At 37.0% G+C, this 22569-nt stretch overlaps 2 protein-coding genes across 4 annotated transcripts; one reads left to right on the top strand and one right to left on the bottom strand.

The window, feature by feature from the left end:
* The first annotated feature begins 923 nt into the window (after positions 1-923).
* On the top strand, positions 924-3815 carry LOC145060574 (protein CHLORORESPIRATORY REDUCTION 42, chloroplastic-like). 3 transcript variants are annotated; one of them, XR_013686818.1, is made up of 5 exons: positions 924-1174; positions 1357-1526; positions 1993-2210; positions 3179-3316; positions 3396-3815. XR_013686818.1 is itself a non-coding variant. In XM_079008219.1 (5 exons), the coding sequence occupies exons 2-4, from the start codon at positions 1416-1418 to the stop codon at positions 3047-3049; spliced, it is 336 nt and encodes a 111-aa protein (XP_078864345.1). In that variant the 5' UTR covers positions 924-1174; positions 1357-1415; the 3' UTR covers positions 3050-3316; positions 3396-3815. The 3 variants fall into 3 exon arrangements, 1 of the variants encoding a protein (XP_078864345.1); XM_079008219.1 differs by having other exon boundaries at positions 3043-3316; XR_013686817.1 differs by having other exon boundaries at positions 1998-3316.
* Positions 3816-4356: 541 nt separating this feature from the next.
* Positions 4357-5637, bottom strand: LOC145059927 (receptor-like protein EIX2). The gene has a single exon (XM_079007687.1). It carries the CDS (start codon positions 5635-5637, stop codon positions 4357-4359), a length of 1281 nt encoding a protein of 426 aa, XP_078863813.1.
* Positions 5638-22569: the final 16932 nt, after the last annotated feature.

The following is a 22569-nucleotide window of genomic DNA, read 5'->3' on the forward strand; positions in this document are numbered from 1 at the left end:
AATTAAGAAACTTGGATGCACTGCTCTTAGTTATATCAAAACATATATTATTTTTTGTTTAAGAGGCTTATTACATAAACACGATACTGTATTCGTCTAATATACTGGTTTGATATGTACTTATTAGGTAAAGCTGACTAAAAAAATTACTTAACAAGTGACATTAATAGCAAAAGATGAAGATGAAAGTACATACATGGGGTAGTGTTCTGTGGCCTGTGTGTATGTGTGTGTTTTAATTAGGGAAAAAAAATAAATTGTTTTTAATAAGAAAAACATGCTTCAAAAAGAAAACATGAAACCAGGATGCTAAAATAAAGTCAACGGAAGTACATGCTATTTCCAGCATATTCTCTTTGACTTTGAACTATGTTTTAAATTCAAAATGCATGGTACCTTTGAACAAAAAAAAAGGTTTAATTGTAAAGGACAAAATAAAAAGGTTGGATTTTAACATTAGACATTTATGTTGTGATCGTTTGAGGGGTGACAATTAACTTTTGTCCAACCAGAGTTTAACCAACTCATCTTCAAAGGGCAATATAACATACTCACTGCAAATTCATTTATGGACCTCAGACATACACTTAAGTAGGTTTATTCTCACTATTGGAAAACAGGTAATACAATACACCCTCATCTAATACGGTTGTAATGAAAACCGTATTATAAAAGGCTAAATTAATTTAATACACACAAATGAAGAAATCTAATACGCTTAATTAGGTGTACTAGATAATATTTCCAATTAAAATTTGTATTTTTACAATTATTAACAAATTTTAGCCTTTGCATCGACCAAAATGTTTAACAAAACACTGGATGTTCATTTGACGCAACGTCAAAATTGAATTGACCGTTCATTTGTATTTTTCCCATTTTGCCCCTGTAGATCGCCTTCACTCTTTTCTGGTCAAGCGGCTTACTTATCAAAGCATCGATGAACGACAACATCAACTGCAAAATTGATCACTCTCTCTCTCTCTCTCTCTCTCACACACACACACAAACACACTCGATCGCTCAATCGATCGACATACTCCGTCGCCTCTCTTCACTGGCGAGCACCTCTTCAAAACTCATCGTCAATCCAACTAATTCAGTGTCTCTTCATCGCCGATTCAAAATTGATTTCAGATTTAAATTCGCCGGGTCTTCAGTATTGAACAACCAGGTGTTCTTTCTATTAAGTTGTTTAATTAATGTGACAATACATTAGCAATTGATAGAGTTAATTCCGTGTTCAAACTGTTCATTCTATTGCATATTTGGTCATTTGATTTCCGTTTATTGGAGTACATTGAGAACTGTATATGCATGAAACTTACGTTTCTTCGTCTGGTTCGTTCTTTGCAGCTCAAGTTCCTCACCCTCATCTCCAGCCTTCATCAGAGAACCTTCCGTAACTATTTCCCATGGCGTCTGCTTCATCTCTGCACATTTCAATAACGATTCCGATCTCCTCAGCTTCAAATCCCCTCTCCTTTAGCAACATTTCTTCAATTGGATTTTCTGAGAGAAAGAAGGTGTTCATTCTTAACTTTGTTCCTAATTTTTTGATTTTCTTAGCATCATTTTACATAACCAGTTGAAAATTTTGGGTTTTAGCTACATGTTTTCACTATGGTTTGAATATAACCTGTCTTTTTATAAATTGAAATAATTAATTGAAACAAACAAATTGATGCCAAACCGAGATTGGTATGAATCTACATATCTGCTAGATAATAATAATTGATTATATTGATTACGAACAAGAGTATTCTCATTCTAATGATTTTCAATGGATAATGAGATTGGTGTTACATCTGCCACTAACTTTGATATCCTTATCCGGTTTGATTAATGTTAAAATTGTTAAAATGGAGATTGTTGTTGGTAATGTGGTATAGACCCCTTGTAATTAACTTTGTTTATCTTAGTGCATTACTAAAATTTGACTGTAGATTTCAACATTCTAGAACTGAATGATAGCTATGGTTTCTTGAATAGTGCAGGAGCATCCAAAATAATCGGAGTTTTGTTCATAGAATCATGTGTTCATCAAAAGAGCCACCAGCAGAAACAGGGCTCACATCAAAAGCATTTGAATCACTAAAGATTGGGTCAACAACCATCATAGTGGAAGCTCCTAAAATGTTGAAGACAACAACTTCTTTGCCTTGTCTCAGAGTTAATTCTGTTTTAGTTAAAGCCGATGATGTTGGCAGGTAAATTTTTTACCGAACATCTATAACAAGAGAGCTTTTTGGTGGAATTTTTTCATTATAAAACTTTAAATGAAAAAGCTCATTTTATCTCCACAATAGAAACGTTATTTTAGTTTGTTATTTGTGGGGACCTTGTATATGTTGTCTATATACAATTGGTTGAAAACTCATGGATCCACCAAATCATTGAAAGCTTGTTAATTAACAAGCTCTTTGAAAAAGATCATCCAATAACTTCTTCAATTTTCTTGAGTTTTTTTACATGAAAAAGCTCCTATTGTGATGTTCTTATTAACTAGTTATTTGGTTTCATTTCATACCTATTTTTAGTAAATATCATATATGCTTAATAAATTTGGAACCAGTTAAAAGGGTGAAGGATATCTTTAATTAATATACACTAACAGAGACAATGGTGCGTTTAAAGAGAAACTTATTAATTTCATGAACAAAAGTTGATCTATATTATAGCAAAAATTTTTGAAGGTTGTGTTCAAAGTAAACAACTGATTTTGATATTTCCATTTCTACACTATACTTAAGAGTATTACTTTGATGGAAGATCATAGACACATCCTCAAGATTATAGTTTTTGATTAAAGTAAAAAAATAAGAATACACATTTGATATATAAGAAATAAGGAATATTATCAGCATAACTATAGCATGCCACCGATGTTATCTTGTTTAACGCACCTTGTGTGCAAGATTTTATTAAGGCATTGTATTTTTTTCCCGAATTTACCATTTATAGCATCGTACTTTCAATTTTTCTTTTTGTTTTTTAGACATTATTCTTTGAAAATTTTATCAACTACTTTGTAATTTGTAGAGATTGATCCTTCGGTCACAACTCACACGGGAGGGACAATGAGTTTTTAACATCATTATAAATGGTGATAACATGTTTCAAGAGATTAATATTGTAAAAATGAGTGGAGATATTAATAGTGCTCTTGTGCTAACAGTCCATGTTAGCAGGAGTTTGACAATAATTTTGCAGCTTGTAAAAGGTAGTCATACCAGTCATACCATAATCATTGTCATAGAGAGCATAGAGATCTTTGAAATTGTTAGAGCCGAGGCCAATACTTCAATTGATTAAGGTACTTTTAAAACATTTCTTGGAATTTGAAGCTTTGAAAAGGATTCTTATGAAGTAAAAATTATTTCTTTATGTTGTAGTAAAAGCTTTGCAGAAATTGAAGAGTTCTTTTCAGTTGGAATGGCGATCCAGGTGTTCCACAGCAGCATCCATGGAGTGGAATTGGGTGATGAATAAGGCTGGAATGCACAACCGGGAATGGGCTGGAATGCAATCAGGAATGGATTGCAGGAATGGGGGATGTGACATCAAGTACGGTTGTTTATGGTGTATTAGATGCTAATATATGGTGTATTAGATTCTTTTATGTGATGGTTGTAATACTATAGATAGAATACATATAGAGTACAGTTAAATTTTACAGGTAATTGTTGGTTGTTAATACTAAGTAATGGGATTTAACATTTAACTTAGGTAAGGTATAATTTAATGTAACAATGTGATTCGATGACTTGAACATTGATTTACTAATGAACAGATAAGCCCTTTGGAACCATAAAGTGTATATTATTATATATTCATAAAGAAAAGAAAGGTATATGGATGGATAATCCTTCTAGCACTATATTTCCTAGAAAATTTGTCCGTCCTAAGTATATTTGTCAAATGTGTATAAAAAAAATAACTGATTAAATGTGTACAACTGCAAAACTTCATTACTCTCACAAGTTTAATTGTCGACGGTGAAGTCGTCGGAAACCGAGGTAACCTTTAATTACAGATCATAATGGTACTTTTTTTAATACTTTAAGTAAGTTTAATGGTCACACGTGTACAAAAATAAAAACTGACCAAATGTGAACAAATGCGATAGATGGTTACCTCATAAGACATTTTCCCTTTTTATTATATACCCTTAATGGTTATTATTAATTTTTTTTTGTTAAAAAAATAAAAAATAAAACTTTCTTAAATATAATTAGAAAATATGAACTTTTTATGATGCCTTATTTCACACAACACTAGAAAATGGCCACCCGTGGTGTTGGTGACGATTTTATTGATTAAAAACCAATGCCAAATACAAAAATGAACATGGTTTTACATGACTATCCATGTTCGTCTTTTTTGCAAATTAGCAATGAACACCACAATCTTCACATAAACCCAATCTTCGAAGCTATCAAGAAACATAAAAAAAGCAAATCTTCCACGACGGTTGAGAAGCAAAGAACCACATGCTATCCAAAATCCAACAATGAAACCAATGGCCCCACCAATATAGAACCATACATCAAGTTCGTCTATACCTTCACCCTCACTTTCACCAATGATGTGTTGTATTCCCGATTCTTCATCTCCAGGACATTTTTTGGTAAGAGGAGGTCCAAATAGCCCTATGTTCCCTTCGTATCTTGAAGAATCAAAGGACTGAAGTTGTGTGCTGGATGGGATTCTCCCTGACAAGCTATTATCTGAGACGTCTAGGTAATTTAGCCAAGTCATTTGAGACATGCTTAATGGTATTTCTCCTGAAAACTTGTTTCTAGATAAATCCAAAGTTAAAAGGTTTTTCATCTGACCGATTTTCCATGGAATCTTTCCAAGTAGAGCGTTCTTTGATAAGTTGAGTGCAATCAGTTCATCAAGATTGGTGATCTGACATGGGATTTCCCCTGTTAAGTTGTTGCTTGACAGGTCGATGCTCCTCAACAACTTCATATTACTTCTGATGAATTCACGTTCGGTTCCTTGCCACTGGATCATCACATGGTCAACATTATAAGAATATCTTATTAATGGACTGTTAGGATCTAAATTCTGTAGTTGAGAGAATCCTTGTTGCACCATGATCGTAAGATTACTCAAACATGAAGGGATGGTTCCATGGAAATGGTTCATCGACAAGTCTAGAATTTGAAGACTTGCTAATTGGCATAATTGTAAAGGGATGCTTCCAGAGAAGTTGTTTGATCTTAACGTAAGAACATACAACCCAGATAAGCTTTCCCCAATCCAAACAGGTAAATTACCAGAAAACTTGTTGGCCCCCAAATTCAAAGATTTCAAGCTCGTGCAATTCTTAACAGACAAAGGAAATTCTTCAGAGAAATCGTTCTTGTATAAATCCAATGCCTCGAGCTTAATCATAGATCCAACAGAGGCAGGAAGCCTTCCAGACAGATTATTGTGTTCTAAATTAAGAACCTGTAGTTCTTTGAAATGCCACAAACAATCTGGAAGTTGTCCGCTTAGAAAGTTATGGGAGAGGTCAAGAATAACTAAAAAGCCATGGACAACCTCACATAAAAAGGAGATTGCTCCAGAAAATTTGTTTCTGGAAAGATTTAGAAATGCCACAGTGGAAGAGACATTAGTCATTAGACCATCAAAGTTGTTGGAGCTTAAATCTATCACTGAATTGTTGTGAAATATTGATGACAGATCTGGTACTTTCCCACTTATGTTGTTGGAAGAAAGATTCAGGAATGTTAACCGGGAAGGCCACGAGCCCCAAATATTTGTTTGTTTGAGAACTATTGTGATAGGAAGGCACCGGTCCCAGTTAGAGTATCCAAATATTTGACTGCATGAAGTTAACGTTTTTATTTCACAGCATTTTTGTTGTTTTCTATTTTAGTTTTATTTGTTTGAAGTTGTCAAAGTAGTAAAGTAGTTATTTGGGTTTCCACAAGTGTAGGAAACGTGGGGTGGAAGTGCTAATGTTTGTGTCTTTCTTTTCATACATATTTACTGGAAAATTGTAAGATTTTCCTGAAATTTATTCCCTGTACTTGGGAGGATGTTTTATTTACATGCTATTCTAACCTTTTCGCAGACAGTTAGACGGTGATCTTGGAAGACTAATCTAAATTCTCATGGTTTGACGATCCAAACTAGAGGTTTCTTTTGCCATCATATTGTAATTTAAAACTAAAAATCACTTTGATACATACGACCATGAGACTTAAATATGTCAAAAACTACCATAACTGTCCTGGTCTTTGTAGTTTTTAAAGAAGTTGAGAAGCGATGAGCACAGGATGCTGTAGAAGACCTTTGTTAAAGCAAACTTGCAGTGTAATCTTACCATTTGTCAACATAATTAAGAAATATCATATGAATTCTTTCCCTACAGATAGAGCAAAACCTTTTTCAAAGGATCGTTTCCCCAAAACAACAAATCAGAATGCAAACGAGTGGTTATATTCACAAACATTGAACTAAACCCCAATTTAACAAGGGTTCATGCATCTCATATTCCCTTTCGGTTATTAAACAACTTATGTTTATGTCAAATTGACATAATTCTTTCTATCCTAAGCAATAATTAATATCCTAAACAGATTTCATGGAATAAACCCAAAATACAACTCTAATTTATGGAATCAATTAAAAAAATTCCAATTGAAACAAAAACACACCGTTCAACGTCAATACTCAAATTTTAAATAAATAAATAAACAGAGAAACATCATTCAAACAAAGAATGTAGAAGAAAAATCAAGATTGAAAGAACAGTGAAGAGAATAGAGATGATCGAGAAGGACTACCTGAGATGGTCCTGCAACACACCTGATGGAAGACCGAGGCGAGAACGACGAAGACATCGCGGGACAGTGATGGAAATGGAGAAGAATAGACCATGGGGGTCGAAGTGAACGCGCTGACAAAGTAATAGGCCGTAAACCCTCACTCTTTAAGTTTGTCGAAATGTTAAATGTTAGAAACATACTCGTACGGGTACTAAACCTCGGGGTTGGTATGACAGCATTCTCGTTTACGGACAATATCGGGTTGTCTGGATGTATTCTCTTTACATTCTCCTTATCATATCAGTAATATCATGATACATTCTCATAAAAAATAACACACACGCATTAATACAAGATCTGACACAAACATACTAAACTGTTTTCAAAAAATATAGGATTTTCTGGTGGTTTCAAAGTTATACAAATCATTTTCACAAACATGTTTATGAACTCACCAATATTTTATGTTGACATTTTTAAATTAACTTGTATTATCAGGAAACCATTGAAGAAGGTTTGACTGAACAAACTAACGGATGTTTAGTTATATTTTGTTTCATCATACTTTAGCTATTTGGCATGTAGTATTCAATTGCAATACTCGATGTAAACAATGAATGTTGTTATATTTAATGTGTGATGATGATGATGTTATGTTTCAATTATATACTCTGTAATGATACTACAACAATGAAGTCACGCTCAAGCCCCCAGACGTTTCCGCAGTCTGGTTCGGGGGTGTGGCATTAGTACTTTGTGAAAGATCTCAAAAGATTCACACGTAAATCAAACTCTCTCTCTCTCTCTCTCTCTCTCACACACACACACACACACACACACATATATATATATATATATATATATATAGTTTGGTGACTAAATGTGTACAAAAATCAAAGTTGATTACCATTTCAAGTCATTATCCCTAAACATTAAAAATAAGGGCTAAAATGCAAAAAAGAAAAGGTAAAGACCATAAAGGAAAAAGTAAGGGACCAAATTCATAACTAATATTAAAAATCTTGGCCAAAACTATAAAAGGAAAAAAAAAATAAGGGACCATAAAATAAAAATAAAAGACCAAACTTGTTATAAAAATTAAAAGGTGAGTCCAAAATTGTAAAAAGAAAAATAAAATGTGAGATGTCGGCAAATGTATGGAATAAATATTATTCATCAAATTCCGGTCGTCCCAAAAAACAAATCAAGGAAAATATATACAATATCATTTCCACTTATATTTTAGATTCATGTTGTTATAATCCAAATTGGTTGTAATAATTGTAATAAAATTATACCCTCTGTCGTTCTAGTAAAAAGTGGTCTAGACTCTAAACACTTGTTAAATGGCATTACAATATAATAAAACACTTTACAGTGAAGTTTTTGAAGAAATTCATAATATCGAGGTTGAAATTTCTCATCATAAAGAAATGATTTTCAATAATAAGAAAGATTTAGTGCATATAAATTTCAGAATTCTACAAGCACAAAATAAACATACTCACGAATATATACCAACCATGGTTACTATACGTAAGTATCTCCTTCATAGGCAAAAAATACATCAAGAACAACTTGATAAAGCTTTAAACTCAGTTTCAGAACTCAGAAAAAGGATTTTAACTTGTTAACATTTGTTAAAATGAATAAAGAAATTTTTAACAATTCGAATAATTCAGAAGAAAAACAAATCCTAACTTATGTTGAGGATGAAGACGGCTTTCATGCAAACCTTTTAATAAAACAAGACCTTCTCTCTCGAGTTAAGAAAACAGATTTAAAAATAAAGAAAGAAAACATTTTCAAAAATGTTCCTTCTAAACTTAGTATTTTAAACCCTCTTAAGAGGAAAAATGAAATTTTCTACTTTGTTAGTACTAAAGAAATGTCTGTAGACATAAAAGGCACAATAGAAGTTGTTTTCCTACCCCTTTTGACTAAAGAGCAAATAAACAATAACTTGAAAAGTATTCCAGTTGAGATTAGATCAAAAATAAGAATGGTCCATATCGGAGCTGTAAAAATTTTGATAAAATCTCAATTCCAAGCAGGAATAAATTCTCCCATAAAAATGGCCTTAATTGACAACAGAATCACTAACCAAAAGGACTGCATCCTAGGTGTTGCTAAAGGAAACCTTGCTTACCAAAAGTTTATGTTTTCAGTCTATCCAAAGTTTGCTCTGGATTTGAAATCTGCAAATATAGATAAAACCTTATCTTTTATACATCACTTTGAGAGAAGTGACCTTATGAGTCCAGGTGATAAACCATTTACAATAACCTATCTCATAGGATATGCCTTGACCAATAGTCACAATAGCATAGACTACAAGAAAGATGAGTACATCAAACTTGACGACGTCTTCTCACAAATTGGCCATGTCAAAGATAAGCAATTTTGCGACATAAATCCTCATGAAAACTCTTGGGTTTTAAACATAGCTAGAAATAAAAAAGCTCTAGGAGAAACTCTTAGACCAATAATTTCTATGGATTCACTCCACGTAGGAGAAAGCTCAGAAAGAAAAGATAGTAACTTAATAAGAAACATGTCTTTAAAAATTGATAGTCTACGTCAGAATATGAAACAAATCACTGAGATTATAAATGAGTAATAATATAGATTTTCCTCATTTTTATAAAAAAGGTAAAACAGTCAAAATTAAAACTCTTGACGACAATACTGAAAAGAAAGAATATGTTTTCTCTACTTCTGGAAAACCTGGTATTCAAACAATTGTAAATCATTGCAATAATCTCAACCAGATCATTGCAAGATGTCTTTTAAAGACTTCAAAAATAAGCCATTACCTTGGTGTTTCAAAAGATATTTCTACAAATATTTCAAAAAATAAAAAACCTTTTAATCAATTTAAAAGTGATTTAGCTTCCCTTAAAAATGATTTTGTCAAAAAAGATTTTGAAAAATTACTCGAAACAATCGAAAAACAAAATAGGTTGACTATTAAATTAACCCAATCTATTGAAAAACATTCTATCCTCCTAGAGAACTCTTTAAAAAATAATCAGTTTGTGGAAGAAGTTGCCAAAAAGGCAAATACTGAAGACACTCTTAAGGAAACCAACCTTAAGATCACTAATATACAAGACCAGTTAAAACAACTGATAGGATGACCTCGCTAGCCGAGCTCAATAGATCGATCAACCTCCTTGAAGAAAAAATAGCTAGGCTGATCATAAACTTTGACTTAACAATCAATAAATACGTAACCACTACCCAATTAGAAGTAGCATCTGCAAAAATTATTGCAGACATTACTAAAGAGTTATATGAAAATATTGATTATTGCCCTTGTAATAAAGATATTATTGAACACATCAAGAATATTTCCATTATAGAGCAAAAAACCAAACCTGGAAAATATTCAGGTCTTAAGAATTACTTATCTCCCAATCCTAGTATTGGAAACCCAGACTTAGGTAGCTCAAAAGACTCCCAGAAGATTGATATCTTTAGGAAGGAGAAAAAATGGAAGAAAAAGTCTCTGAGCAACTCTAGAAATATTTCTTTAATCTTCAGTATGAAGACTATGATAAACCTGACCAAAAACTCATTCAACTTTTATCCTTGGAAACCAAAGAATGCGAAGAACTATATCAAAAAGAGCCACAACTTTTTGATCAATACTTTAAAGTAGCCAAAGTAAATGAACCTGATACTGAATCAGAACAGGAAGACAATCCTAACATAAACGTTTTCAAGTTCGAATACTCAGACAGCAACAAAGAAATGGAAGCAGAATCTTCATATATGGCCGCAAACAGAGGCGAGAGAGAGAAGAAAAAGAAGTATGAGTTCAAAATGCCTGTCCACAATGGTATTCCAAATAGTGGTAAAGGACCCAATACGATCAATGTCCTCAATATTGATTGTATCCAAGACTTAAAACTCAGAGAAAGAGTTATAGAAAAATGGGTTACTGAGATTTCACTAATTTTACAAACAAACCTAGATGAATTTGGAAATGCAAAAAATGCTCTCCTACTTTTAGAACACAAGACTGATGGAATTGTGCAAAAATTCCTTAGAAATAATAATTGTAATGAAGAATTACATGGATTAGACCTTTTTGATAGTCTTATAAATGTCATTTACGCTACCTTCTTAGGACTAGATTATGTCTCCAATAAAGACTTCACTATAAGTAAGAAAGTCGACATAGCAAGAGTCTCAATGACAAAACTCCAGTTACATGATATTTGTCTCCTTGACAAATACACATGTAGATATGAATCATATCTTTATGATATTCCACAAAGAAGTGAATATTCATAATGGATATCTGCTTATCTTATGGAAATACCAATCATTGGAGAAATCTGTACTAAAAGATGGAAAAGAGAAGCCATTGGAGAGATTCAGCAAACCAGTCTTTCTTATGCGACAAAAATTACAAAAGAAGAAATTGACAAGATATGTCAAGATAGATATAAACAACAAAAGCTTACAACTATAAGCAAAGATTGTTGTAACATTCTGTCTGATTTCAAAGATTTTGATATCGGAAGGAAAAATTATACTAAGAAGAAGTATAAAGAGAAAAACAAAAAATACAAATCTTTTTGGAAGAAGAAAAAGAGAAGATTTTCTCCAGGAAAATACTTCAAAAAATCTTCGAAAGAAACACCTAAAAAGAATACTTCCTGCCCACAAGGAAAGAAAAAATGCAGGTGTTGGATCTGCAACGAAGAAGGACGCTACGCTAATGAATGTCCAAATAGGAAAAAGTACCCTGACAAGGTCAAGGTATTACAAACTGCTAATAACGGAGGCTATGAAGCTCTTGAAGAAGAATACGATGGTACACAACATGTTTTCATTTTACATGTTAATACTAATTCCTCGTCATCCTCAGAAGAAGATGAATCAACTACTGATGACTCAGATTAGCCTTAAACAGACTCCACCTTTTAAGAAGGGAGAAGTTAACCATTTTTGTGCAAACCTCCAGAAAAATAATGATTCTCTTATGAATCTCACTAATCCAAACTCTATTTATGTTTCTGCTTTCCTTAACTTCAAAGGATATAAGAAATTTAGGGTACACTGCTTTGTAGACACAGGTGCATCCTTATGTCTTGCAAGCAAGTTCATCATTCCAGACGAACTATGGGAAAATGCTCCCAAAGAAATTATCGCTACCATTGCAAATGGTGACACTATAAAAATTAATAAAGTTTGCACAAACATTAATCTCGAGCTTGCAGGTGAACATTTCAACGTTCCCAGTATTTATCAACAAGACTCAAGAATTGATGTTGTAATTGGCAACAACTTCCGTCAAGTCTATGGACCATTTATACAATGGATAGATAGAATTGCCTTTCATCTTAACAACGATATGGTAATTGTAAAAAAGGTTACTGAAGCTTTTAGTAAAGGAAAACCATGTTTTCTTGAAACCCAGGAAAAGGGTTCTAAAGAAAAACAAATTTCGGGTACCAATATAACCCAAGAAGGAATTATTGGAGAAAGGATTTTTTCTGTCCAAACCACCCTTTTCAAACAGATAGAAGATCTTCTTGAAAAAGTTTGTTCTGAAAATCCTATTGATCCAGAAAAAACCAAAGGATGGTTGAAGGCTTCAATCAAGCTCATTAATCCTAAAACAATTGTCAGTGAAAAGCCTATGGTTTACTCTCCACAAGATAGAGAAGAATTCTCCAAACAAATCAAAGAATTACTTGATATGAGGTTAATCAAAGAATCAAAATCTCCTCATATGTCCCTTGCTTTTCTTGTTAACAAAGAAGCAGAGAAAAGAAGAGGAAAGAAACGCATGGTTGTCAACTACAAGGCAATCAATGATGCAACCATTGGAGATTCCCATAATCTCCCTAATATGCATGAGTTCTTAACTCTACTACGGGGAAAAAAAAATTATTCAAGTTTCGACTGCAAATCTGGTTTCTAGCAAGTCCTACTTGATGAAGAATCACAACTACTCACTACTTTTACATGTCCCGATGGGCTCTTTCAATGGAAGGTACTACCCTTTGGGCTTAAACAAGCTCCTAGTATTTTTCAAAGACACATGCAGAATGCCCTTCGAGGTCTTGAAAGTTTCTGTACTGTATACGTTGATGACATCATGGTCTTTAGCAAAAATGAACAAGAACACTATGTTCATGTTACCTAGGTTCTCACAACCATTTTAAAATATGGAATAATACTTTCACAAAAGAAAGCTCATCTTTTCAAAGCAAAAATTAACTTTTTGGGTTTAGAAATAAATGAAGGCACTCATTGTCCTCAAAAACATATTCTTGAACATTTACATGATTTTCCAAATGTTTTAGAAGACAAAAAACAACTACAAAGATTTCTTGGTGTTTTAACTTATGCTGAAACATATATTGAAAAACTTGCAGCCATGAGAAAACCCTTACAGGAAAAATTAAAAGAAGATGTCATTTGGAATTGGTCAAATACTGATACAAATTACATCAAATAGATAAAGAAAATTTTAATCAATTTTCCAAAGCTCTATCTTCTGAACATTGAAGACAGTTTAATTATTGAAACTGGTGTTTCTGATGAATTTTGGGGAGGAGTTTTAAAGGCCAAAAATTCCAAAAACGAAGAACAAATTTGCAAGTACACCTCTGGCAGTTTCAAAGCAGCCGAGAAAACTATCATAGCAATGAAAAAGAATTACTCGTTGTAAAAAGAGTTATTACAAAATTCTCTGTATATTTAACACCGGTAAAATTCTTGGTTCGTACAGATAATAAAAATTTTACTTATTTTCTCCGAACTAAGATTACAGGAGACAACAAATTAGGGCAACTAATACGTTGGCAAGAATGGTTCTCTCGATATACTTTTACTGTAGAATATATTGCAGGAGATAAAAATGTGCTGGTAGACTGTCTCACCCGTGACTTCAGGTATGTCTTACATCATCCATGATCTCACTTGCTCCTCTCGAGCCCTATAAAAGGATATGATCCCCACGACATTTTCCTTACAAACTTCACTCACAAAGAAGAGAGGGGGATGATAAAAGAGTTATAGAAAAATTACAAAATGGAAGAACTCAAATCCTTGAGGATGAAGAAACAAATGCTCCTCATAGAGCTATCAGCAATCGAACAAAAAGTCAACTTGTATGAAAAAGTAACAACGGTCACCGACGTACCGGAAAGCAAAAGCTTAGAAACAAAGGCTATTCCAGTGCAAACGACACCTGGTAAAGAAACTACAAATTCGTTGAAAGTTGATGCTTTGCTTAAAAGCATAATAAAGGAGACACCTCTTCCAGATGGAAAAACTAGCTTGTTGGTTAGTTCCAACCCTTGTACTAAAGGAATCTGTAAAATGACAATTTTGTCACATACTAATAAAACTATGCAGGAGCTTAAACCAGATTACAAAAAGGCTCTTTACAAAGAAGTCGAAAGATTCTATGTAATCTACAAAGGGCCACACGCCGGAATACATACATACTGGGGAATTACATAAACCTTCTACAAGGTCGATAAAGTAACATGCAAGAAGTTCAGAAATGAAACAGGTGCACGACTTAGTTTTGCCACCTTCAATGACGAAGCCAATCAAATCAAAAAACCTCTTCTAAAGCCAAAAGTCCAGAAGATCAAAGAACAACACAGAGACCAAAGTTTGATATCCCAAATGACGTCGAATATGAAGTCAACAACCCTACAATCTCCTTTGAAGATTTCAGAACAATCTGGAGTAAAGCTAGAGCGGCATGCCCAGAAGATCTTATCCACGAAAGATTTTTCACAACAGATAAGAAAACCAAAAGTCTGTACAACTTCCTTGAAGGAGCAGATCCAAGATTAATCCAACAAGACTTTTCAGCAGGATTAATAGACAACATCTATCCAAGTTGCAATTTGCAAGAATTAAAGTTCTTCCCAACCAGTATGATAGAAACCATTAAGAATTTCCGGAAGAAAGTTCTCAAAGCAAGAGATGATCCAATTTACATCAGAGTCATCTCCTCTCTTCCAGAATGGATTCAAGAAGCAACACTTGACCCTTATCACTATCTAAAAATTTTCTTAGCAAAAGCTAAAAAAGACATCGAACAATCTCGACCCACGGAAGACAAAGATCTCCCGTTCGAAGAAATCCTTAACCAAAATCGTATCAACGGCCTTAGAAGAATTTCTGAAAAGATCATTGAGATAATCTCAAGATCAAAGAAAAAAGTTAATTATACAAATTCACATTGTATAATCACTAGCTGGAGCTATGGCAACACCAGTAACGAAGACCTTGAACGAGCATCCAAATTCGGAGAACAGTTCATGAACAACAACTTTAATGCATCTACCACTACAAGAAAAATCTTTTGTAGGCATGCAGAGTAGTTGTTTGAAGATCATCATTGTAACTATTGCAATTGCAGCGACTCCACGACAAAAGAGGGTCCCTGCTTTGAAGATGACAAATCTTCATCATCTTAAAGAAAGATGCTTCATGTGTCAAATGGCCCCCACCACTCAAGAAAATAACGCCTCCTATATTATTAAAAGCTTTTCTAGTTGTTCACAATAATGTAATCGTGAGTGGATAGAAACGTCATGCCTGACGTAATAGGCAATTATCAGACCCTCTCAATGTATCTATAAATTGAGAGTTATGTTTTCATTAGAGATCATCACAACAACGAGTGCAAGAAAAACACTCTCTATCCTGTAAATTTTCAATTCAATGTCTTGTGAGTAAAATCTCCTTTAGAAGGGAAAAGATGTAAAATATTGTAAGAGTACTCCCGTTTTGGGAACTCTTTTATCAATAAATCCATGTTTTGTTATACTTGAGTGTTCATACAAAATAGAGTCATGAAACCTGTAAGTGACAGAGTGTCAGGTCGACGATGGTCAACAGTACCGCAGGCATGAGACCAACAGGGAAAGCAACCACACAGACCAAAGGATGACATAGGCTGGCTTGAATAGTTTCTATCTATGTAATTATTATACCCACTCCAAAACACTTATTGATTAATGAGTTTCTCTTTACAAACTTAGCATCTATTCCCTTCTTATTAAAAAATTGTTAAAAAATCCAGCACACCCAAACTGGAATCAGAGCCTTGTTAAAAATGGCATTACAATAAGAAAGAATAACTTACACTGCGTTTGACCAACATACATTGGATTTCCAAAATCTCCTCTTCTTCAGGCGTCCATGGCCCTTTCTTCATCCCTATCTCCACCATCTTTCCTATTACTATTATTTTTGCAAGAATACGAAACAGAAAATTACTTCAAAATCTTCACCCAAAATATGTATTTAGTGATGAATCAAAATGTGGTGTACTGTAACACCAAAATTTTCAAAACAAAATTTTCATTTAAATTCGCTTATCTCTTTAACACTTTTCATAAAAATCTCATTTTTATTTAAATTACAATACATGACTCTTGTGTTCAATCAATTAATAAACCAGGATCCTCAAAATAGACACTTCCTCTGGTGTGTACAATCAAGCCGGTGTCGTCCCGTGATCCTGAGAAAACCTAAAACATATAACACAAAACACTATAAGCACGAAGCTTAGCGAGTTACCCAAAATACCACTCTAACACATATTATTAGCCACTCATGGCTATAACTCTGTTGACCCTCTGGTCAGTGTGTCTTAGTGGGACCCTCCAGTCCCAACCCTCTGGGGACCCTCTGGCCCTAACTCTATGGACCCAAAGGTCCTAACTCTAATAACTCTGAATCATGCATATCACATATCACAATAAATCTCAACACATAAATAGCATACAAATACACTGGCACATAATTCTAAAAATACCACATATAACACATATTAGCCACTCGAGGCTATAACTCTGTGGGCCCGTGGGACCTAACTCTGTGGAGCCTCTGGTCCTAGCTCTGTGGACCTTCCGCCTTGAACTACGATCCTCTGTTTCCTTCTGACTCACCGAGTCATTCCCCCAACTCGGTAAGTTACCCACTGACTGAACTACGGGAAACCCTAACCCTACTCGTCGAGTCTGTTCTTAGGACTCGGCGAGTTCATGCCATGCTCAAACTCAAATGACCTCCTGAGGTCAGATCCGTTCCTCTAACCCATAGATCTGGCCTCCTTAAGCAATATAAACACGTAAAGTCTGGATCTTGATGCCCATGCAAAGAACCAATGGCTCTATTTGAAGAAATGGCCTCAATATGTCACCCTAAGCTCATATCTCCCAATGTCACCCATAAAGATCAAGAAGTTAAGGTCTCTGGACCTCTTGGGATCCAAATCCGAAGCCTCAACACCAGAAGGGACCAATTGCTCCATAAATCATACTCTAAAGGGGCTAGAAACTCTAACTCTCAAAGATTAACACCAAAACTGAAGAAGGATCGAATATATACCTCAATATGAAGTCTCTAGGCTCTGAAATCCACGAAATAGCACCCTCTTCAGCTCCCTCTTGCCTTGGTCACCTTCTTCTTGCAAAAACACCCACACAAGTATCAAAAATGGCCTCTTCTTCCTCAAAAACGCTCTAGATTGCTTTGGGTTTCACTTAGGGGTTTGGTAGCTGCAAATGGTGGCTATAAGCCCCTTTAAATAGGTCTCAATCCCCAGGAATTAGGGCTTCATTAAACAGCGCGGACTCGCCGAGTCCACTAGTTGACTCGCTGAGTCCGGTCATTAACCCGGATAGAATTTGCGACTCTACTGGGCGAGTCTAAGAATCAACTCGCCGAGTCCCTCCAAAATCTCCAAAATAAATGAATAAATAAAGTACCTGGGAATCCGGATGTTACAATTCTCCCCCACTAGAATCAGACTTCGTCCTCGAAGTCTTACTCTGCAAACAGCTCTAGATACTGCTCACGCATCTCTCGCTCCGACTCCCAAGTCAGCTCGAACCCTTTCCGATGTTGCCACTGGACCTGCACCAGGGTCACTTCCTTGTTCCTCAGAACCTTGATCTTCCGATCCAGAATCATAACCGGTCTCTCAACATAGTTCAGGTGTAACATCCCGAAATATCAAGAGTTGAGTTGAAGGGCTAAAAGAGTAAGTTGTGGAAGAGTGACTCGGCGAGTCCATGGATGGACTCGGCGAGTAGACTCGCGACTGGGTCGCGTGTTAAGTAGCCGACTCGGCGAGTCGGTAAGGAGGACTCGGCAAGTAGGCCCTGAGTGGAGAAAACCCTAATTCCCGGGGTTGAGCCCTATATAAAGAACATAACAGCCCACTCTCAGCCTCTTTATTCATCTCCAAGTCCAGAAACCCTTAGCCTTCGTGTGTGAGTGATCATATCTCAATTGGGAGCTTGAAGGAGATGATTATTGAAGGAATTTTGAGAGATTGAAGGCTTGGATCAAGGGGCTTTGCTTGAATTCGAATTTCATTGCAGATTGGGCGTCCATTGGAGGTAATATCTCGTTCTTGGGCTATTGTTATGTTGTTTCTTCATTTTGGGGTTTGTGGGAACTTGCCTATGGATGTAATTGGAAGTCTAGAGGTTAGATCTGAGGTTGCTACCTCAGATCTGGAATGGAGAAGAATCAGAGAGCATGAAAGTCCCTGTGTTGGAGTGTTTAGTGAAGCTTACATGTCCCAAACCCTAGCCAATGTGCAAATGGCTTAGATCTCTATGGATTCACATAAAGTTTGCCACTTTACGTGATGGATGAGTTGTAGGAGGCTAGATCTATGTTTTAGAGCAATTGCATGGCCTGGAGTGCTTCTGTATAGATTTAGACCGGTGGTACTCGGCGAGTCACATGGGTGTACTCGACGAGTTGCTTGAAGACGAGCTGGGACTCGGCGAGTTGGAAGAACAACTCGGCGAGTTGGATGAAGATGGCCTGGAACTCGGCGAGTTGTATGAACAACTCGGCGAGTAGGTTGAAGATAGCCATAGACTCGGCGAGTCTTGTCGAAGAGTTCCGATATTCTCTGGTTGAGTCGAGAATCGGTGAGTCAAGGGATGACTCGGTGAGTTGTGTGCGAGAGGACTCAGAAGTTGTGGGACTCGGCAAGTGTCGGGGTGACTCGGCGAGTTAGGTCGCGGATTGAGTGAAGTTCTGAGTATGGGAACTCGGCGAGTAGGGTCAGTCAGGGGTTGACTTTGACCTTGTCTTTGACCAAGGGTTGACTAGTGGGTTCCAGGGGTATTTTGGTAATTGTTGATTATTGTTTGAGTACAGTGCATTGGTGGCTGTCCAGAGGTGGAGATAGTATCAGTGATCGGAGCAGCTCGGGTTATCTGTTCCGTCGGCAGTTTCGAGGTGAGTTATCCTCACTATATCAACGGGGTTTACGGCACCAAGGCTGACCCTTTATCGGATGGAAATCCGGGTAGTGTCTGTTGTTATGATATTGCGGAATATGGGCCGGAAGGCATTATATGTTGTGGGCCGGAAGGCATTACATGTTGTGGGTCGGAAGGCATTGCGATGTGGACCGGAAGGTCATGGCCTGGAAAGGCGTATGTGTGTAATTAGTATGTTGACTGATTCTTAGGGTGATGTTATGCTAGTGACCGGTTAGGCCGGTATCTTGGTTAGGGTAATGATATGTTATGTGATCTGCTGATCAATTGTTGACTGTGATCTGTTGAATGATTATATGTTATGTGCACAGTTGCTTGGTCTGGGGTTTGACCCGATATGTAAGGTTGTTCTATGTTCTGTTATGTTATGTACGCTGTTATGTTATGGGCCGAAAGGCGATGTGTTATGGGCCGGAAGGCAATATGTTATGGGCCGGAAGGCGATATGTTTTGGACTGGAAGGTCGTGGCCTGGAAGGGCGTATTTGTGGTTGGTATTTTTAGGGGTATCTCACTAAGCTTTTGGGCTTACAGTTGTGGTTTTATGTTTCAGGTTCTCAGGAGTCTGTGGCAAGGCAAAGGCGTGATCGTATCGTTCCCCGCGTTGGTGTTTTATGATTTGAACCTGGGAAAAAAATACTCTGTTAAATAATGTATTGAAAACCTTTTTGTAACAACGTTATTAAAATGAGTGGTTTTTGAAAAGTTTTAATTGTTTTGAAATTTTGGTCGTTACATTAGGCTCGCATCCACCTGAATATCCTCTAATGGTACCACTGCCGACTCATCGGCTATACACTTCCTCATCTATGAAACGTGAAAAGTGTCATGAATCTGGCTCAACTCTGCAGGTAGCTCCAACCGGTATGCTACCCTGCCTACTCTTGCAACCACTCTGAATGGACCAATATAACGGGGTCCCAACTTGCCCCTCTTCCTGAACCGGATCACTCCTTTCCAAGGAGATACCTTCAGGAGTATGAAGTCACCGACCTGGAACTCGAGCTGTGACCGTCGTCTAGCCGCATAACTCTTCTGATGGCTCTGGGCCTCTGTCTGACCTGCTGAATTTGCTCGGTCGTCTGAAGCACAATCTCTGTACTACCCATCACACGTCGCCCTACCTCTCCCAACAAATAGGAGTCCGACACCTCCTCCCATACAACAGCTTAAAGGGTGGCATACCAATGCTCGAATGATGGCTGTTGTTATAGGAAAACTCAGCCAAGGGTAAATATGTGTCCCAACTCCCTCCAAAATCTAATACACATGCCCGAAGCATGTCCTCGAGCGTCTGAATCGTTCGCTCGCTCTGAAGTTTCCTCAAACATCACCATGATAAGCTCTAGCTCATTTCTCATAACCCTCTTCGATATTGAGCACCAGGTCATCTTTTGACTCCACAGCTGAACCTCCAAAGGTCACCCAAAACATGATCCAAAATATCTCACTAACTTCCTCCCCGTGACCACTATCCCAATTCCCTCATGTTGCGACAATCACAACTCAAAACATAATATAATGATTCCTGACAGAGACGGAGACCCCAATCTCACCCCTGGTTCAACCACCAGGCTCCAAAAACTCAATACTAGGGCTACTCAAGCCTAAAACTCTTCTGTATCATATATTGATCGAAGAACACTCCATCATCACACTCTCTTGCCGTCTAGTGAGTACTATGGCTCCTCGCAACATCATGATAACCTCTCGATGACTAGTGAGTACTACGGCTCCCCGTAGTATCACAACACCCTCTAACTAGTGAGTACTACGGCTCCCCGCAGTATCATAGCACCCTCTGACTAGTGAGTACTACGGCTCCCCGCAGTATCACAACACCCTCTGACTAGTGAGTACTATGGCTCCCCGCAGTATCACAACACCCTCTGACTAGTGAGTACTACGGCTCCCCGCAGTATCACAACACCCTTTGACTAATGAATACTACGGCTTCCCGTAGTATCACAACTCCCTCTCTTTGACTTGTGAGCACTACGACTCCCCGTAGCATCACAACACCACACTACGTCCACTAACTCATGCTCCACAGACTATCATAGATAGCTACACATAATCGACCCGAATGTGCATCACAGACTCTGGCGGCAATCGTCGTAACAAAATACCTACCTCTGCGGAGATCCAGTTTCTGAAATAATCCCTCTTGACGCCAATACTCGAAGGTCTCCCGCTGGAACCATAGATACATGATACACCACTAGTCGCTTCAAACTCAAGATTCTAAATAACTCAGAAATCGGGATATTATACCTGGGTACCACAGAACACCATTACAGAACATCACAATATCCTGCCTCAACCACTAATCTCCTACTCCCAGCACCATACATATACAACAATACATTTCCTCTGAACCCCATAATTAATTCTTCATTTTACCCAATGTGCAACTTTGGTGTATCCAAACACTCAATTGGAATACAGAGAAAGTGCTATCTCTTCAATACACACTGATGATCCTCCGAAACCCTTTCCTCTACTGCTCAAAATTCAAGCAAGAATACACATACCCGCCCGGGAGTCGGCTGCTCAATCATCTTCTATCTACCCCAAAAGGGGCATATGCAATCCATACTTCGACTCAGAAGTTCTCAACTGCCCATACAGTCCTTACGAGCCTTCCACTTGAAACGGACCTGACCTCCACCAGATTCCTGACCATTGACCACCTACCGTGGAGACACTCATCCTTTCTCAGACACGTACCACGTGCATTAACTCGCTCTGCACCTCTCCTTGATCACCAATGACCCTGGTCTCATGAATTCGAGCCGCAGGTCTCTGAATTCAACCCTTATTAGCTCTTGCACAAATCTCTAGTTCCCTCAATAAAATACCCGGTTCTCCCCCACTTAGGGTTCGAACCATCACCAATTGACGTATCAACAATCTACCCCATAGACGGTTTCCACCATAAACATCACACCTATGCTTGGTAGGTGCCACACAACACCCAATGATCTCCCCACGTAGAGATAAAGAAACCTCAAATACCCTATATCTCTGAGGAAATCCTCAGGAACTTCTTATCACGACTGCCTCTAGCCATTCGAAGTCTCATACCATCCCAATACCGAACATCTCAACTGTCCAGTACTATCACTGACTCTTAGACTGAAACAATAAATCATCATACTCCTCATCCTCGACTTCTCAACCCTCGCTCCAACACTTAAATCATCATAAGAACAGGGACTCCACCACCATACTCAATACCTATCAAAGACAGAAGAGCCACTGTTCTGGTATACTCATCTGGATTACCCGCTGATACCACTACCACACGCCCTACTATACTCAATTAGGGTGTAATGTGGTCCTTAACCATCTCAGTCACCACTGACTACCTGATCATGGTAGATCACTTCCTCGCGGCAGACATGCTGCCTGATACTCTGGTGGAAGAATCGTCATTGATGTCAACCCGTAGGGTTTACTCCTAAACCAAAA

This window comes from Lactuca serriola, chromosome 6 (genome assembly GCF_051521515.1).
Source record: "Lactuca serriola cultivar US96UC23 chromosome 6, Lser_US96UC23_V15, whole genome shotgun sequence".
NCBI classification, from domain to species: Eukaryota; Viridiplantae; Streptophyta; class Magnoliopsida; order Asterales; family Asteraceae; genus Lactuca; species Lactuca serriola.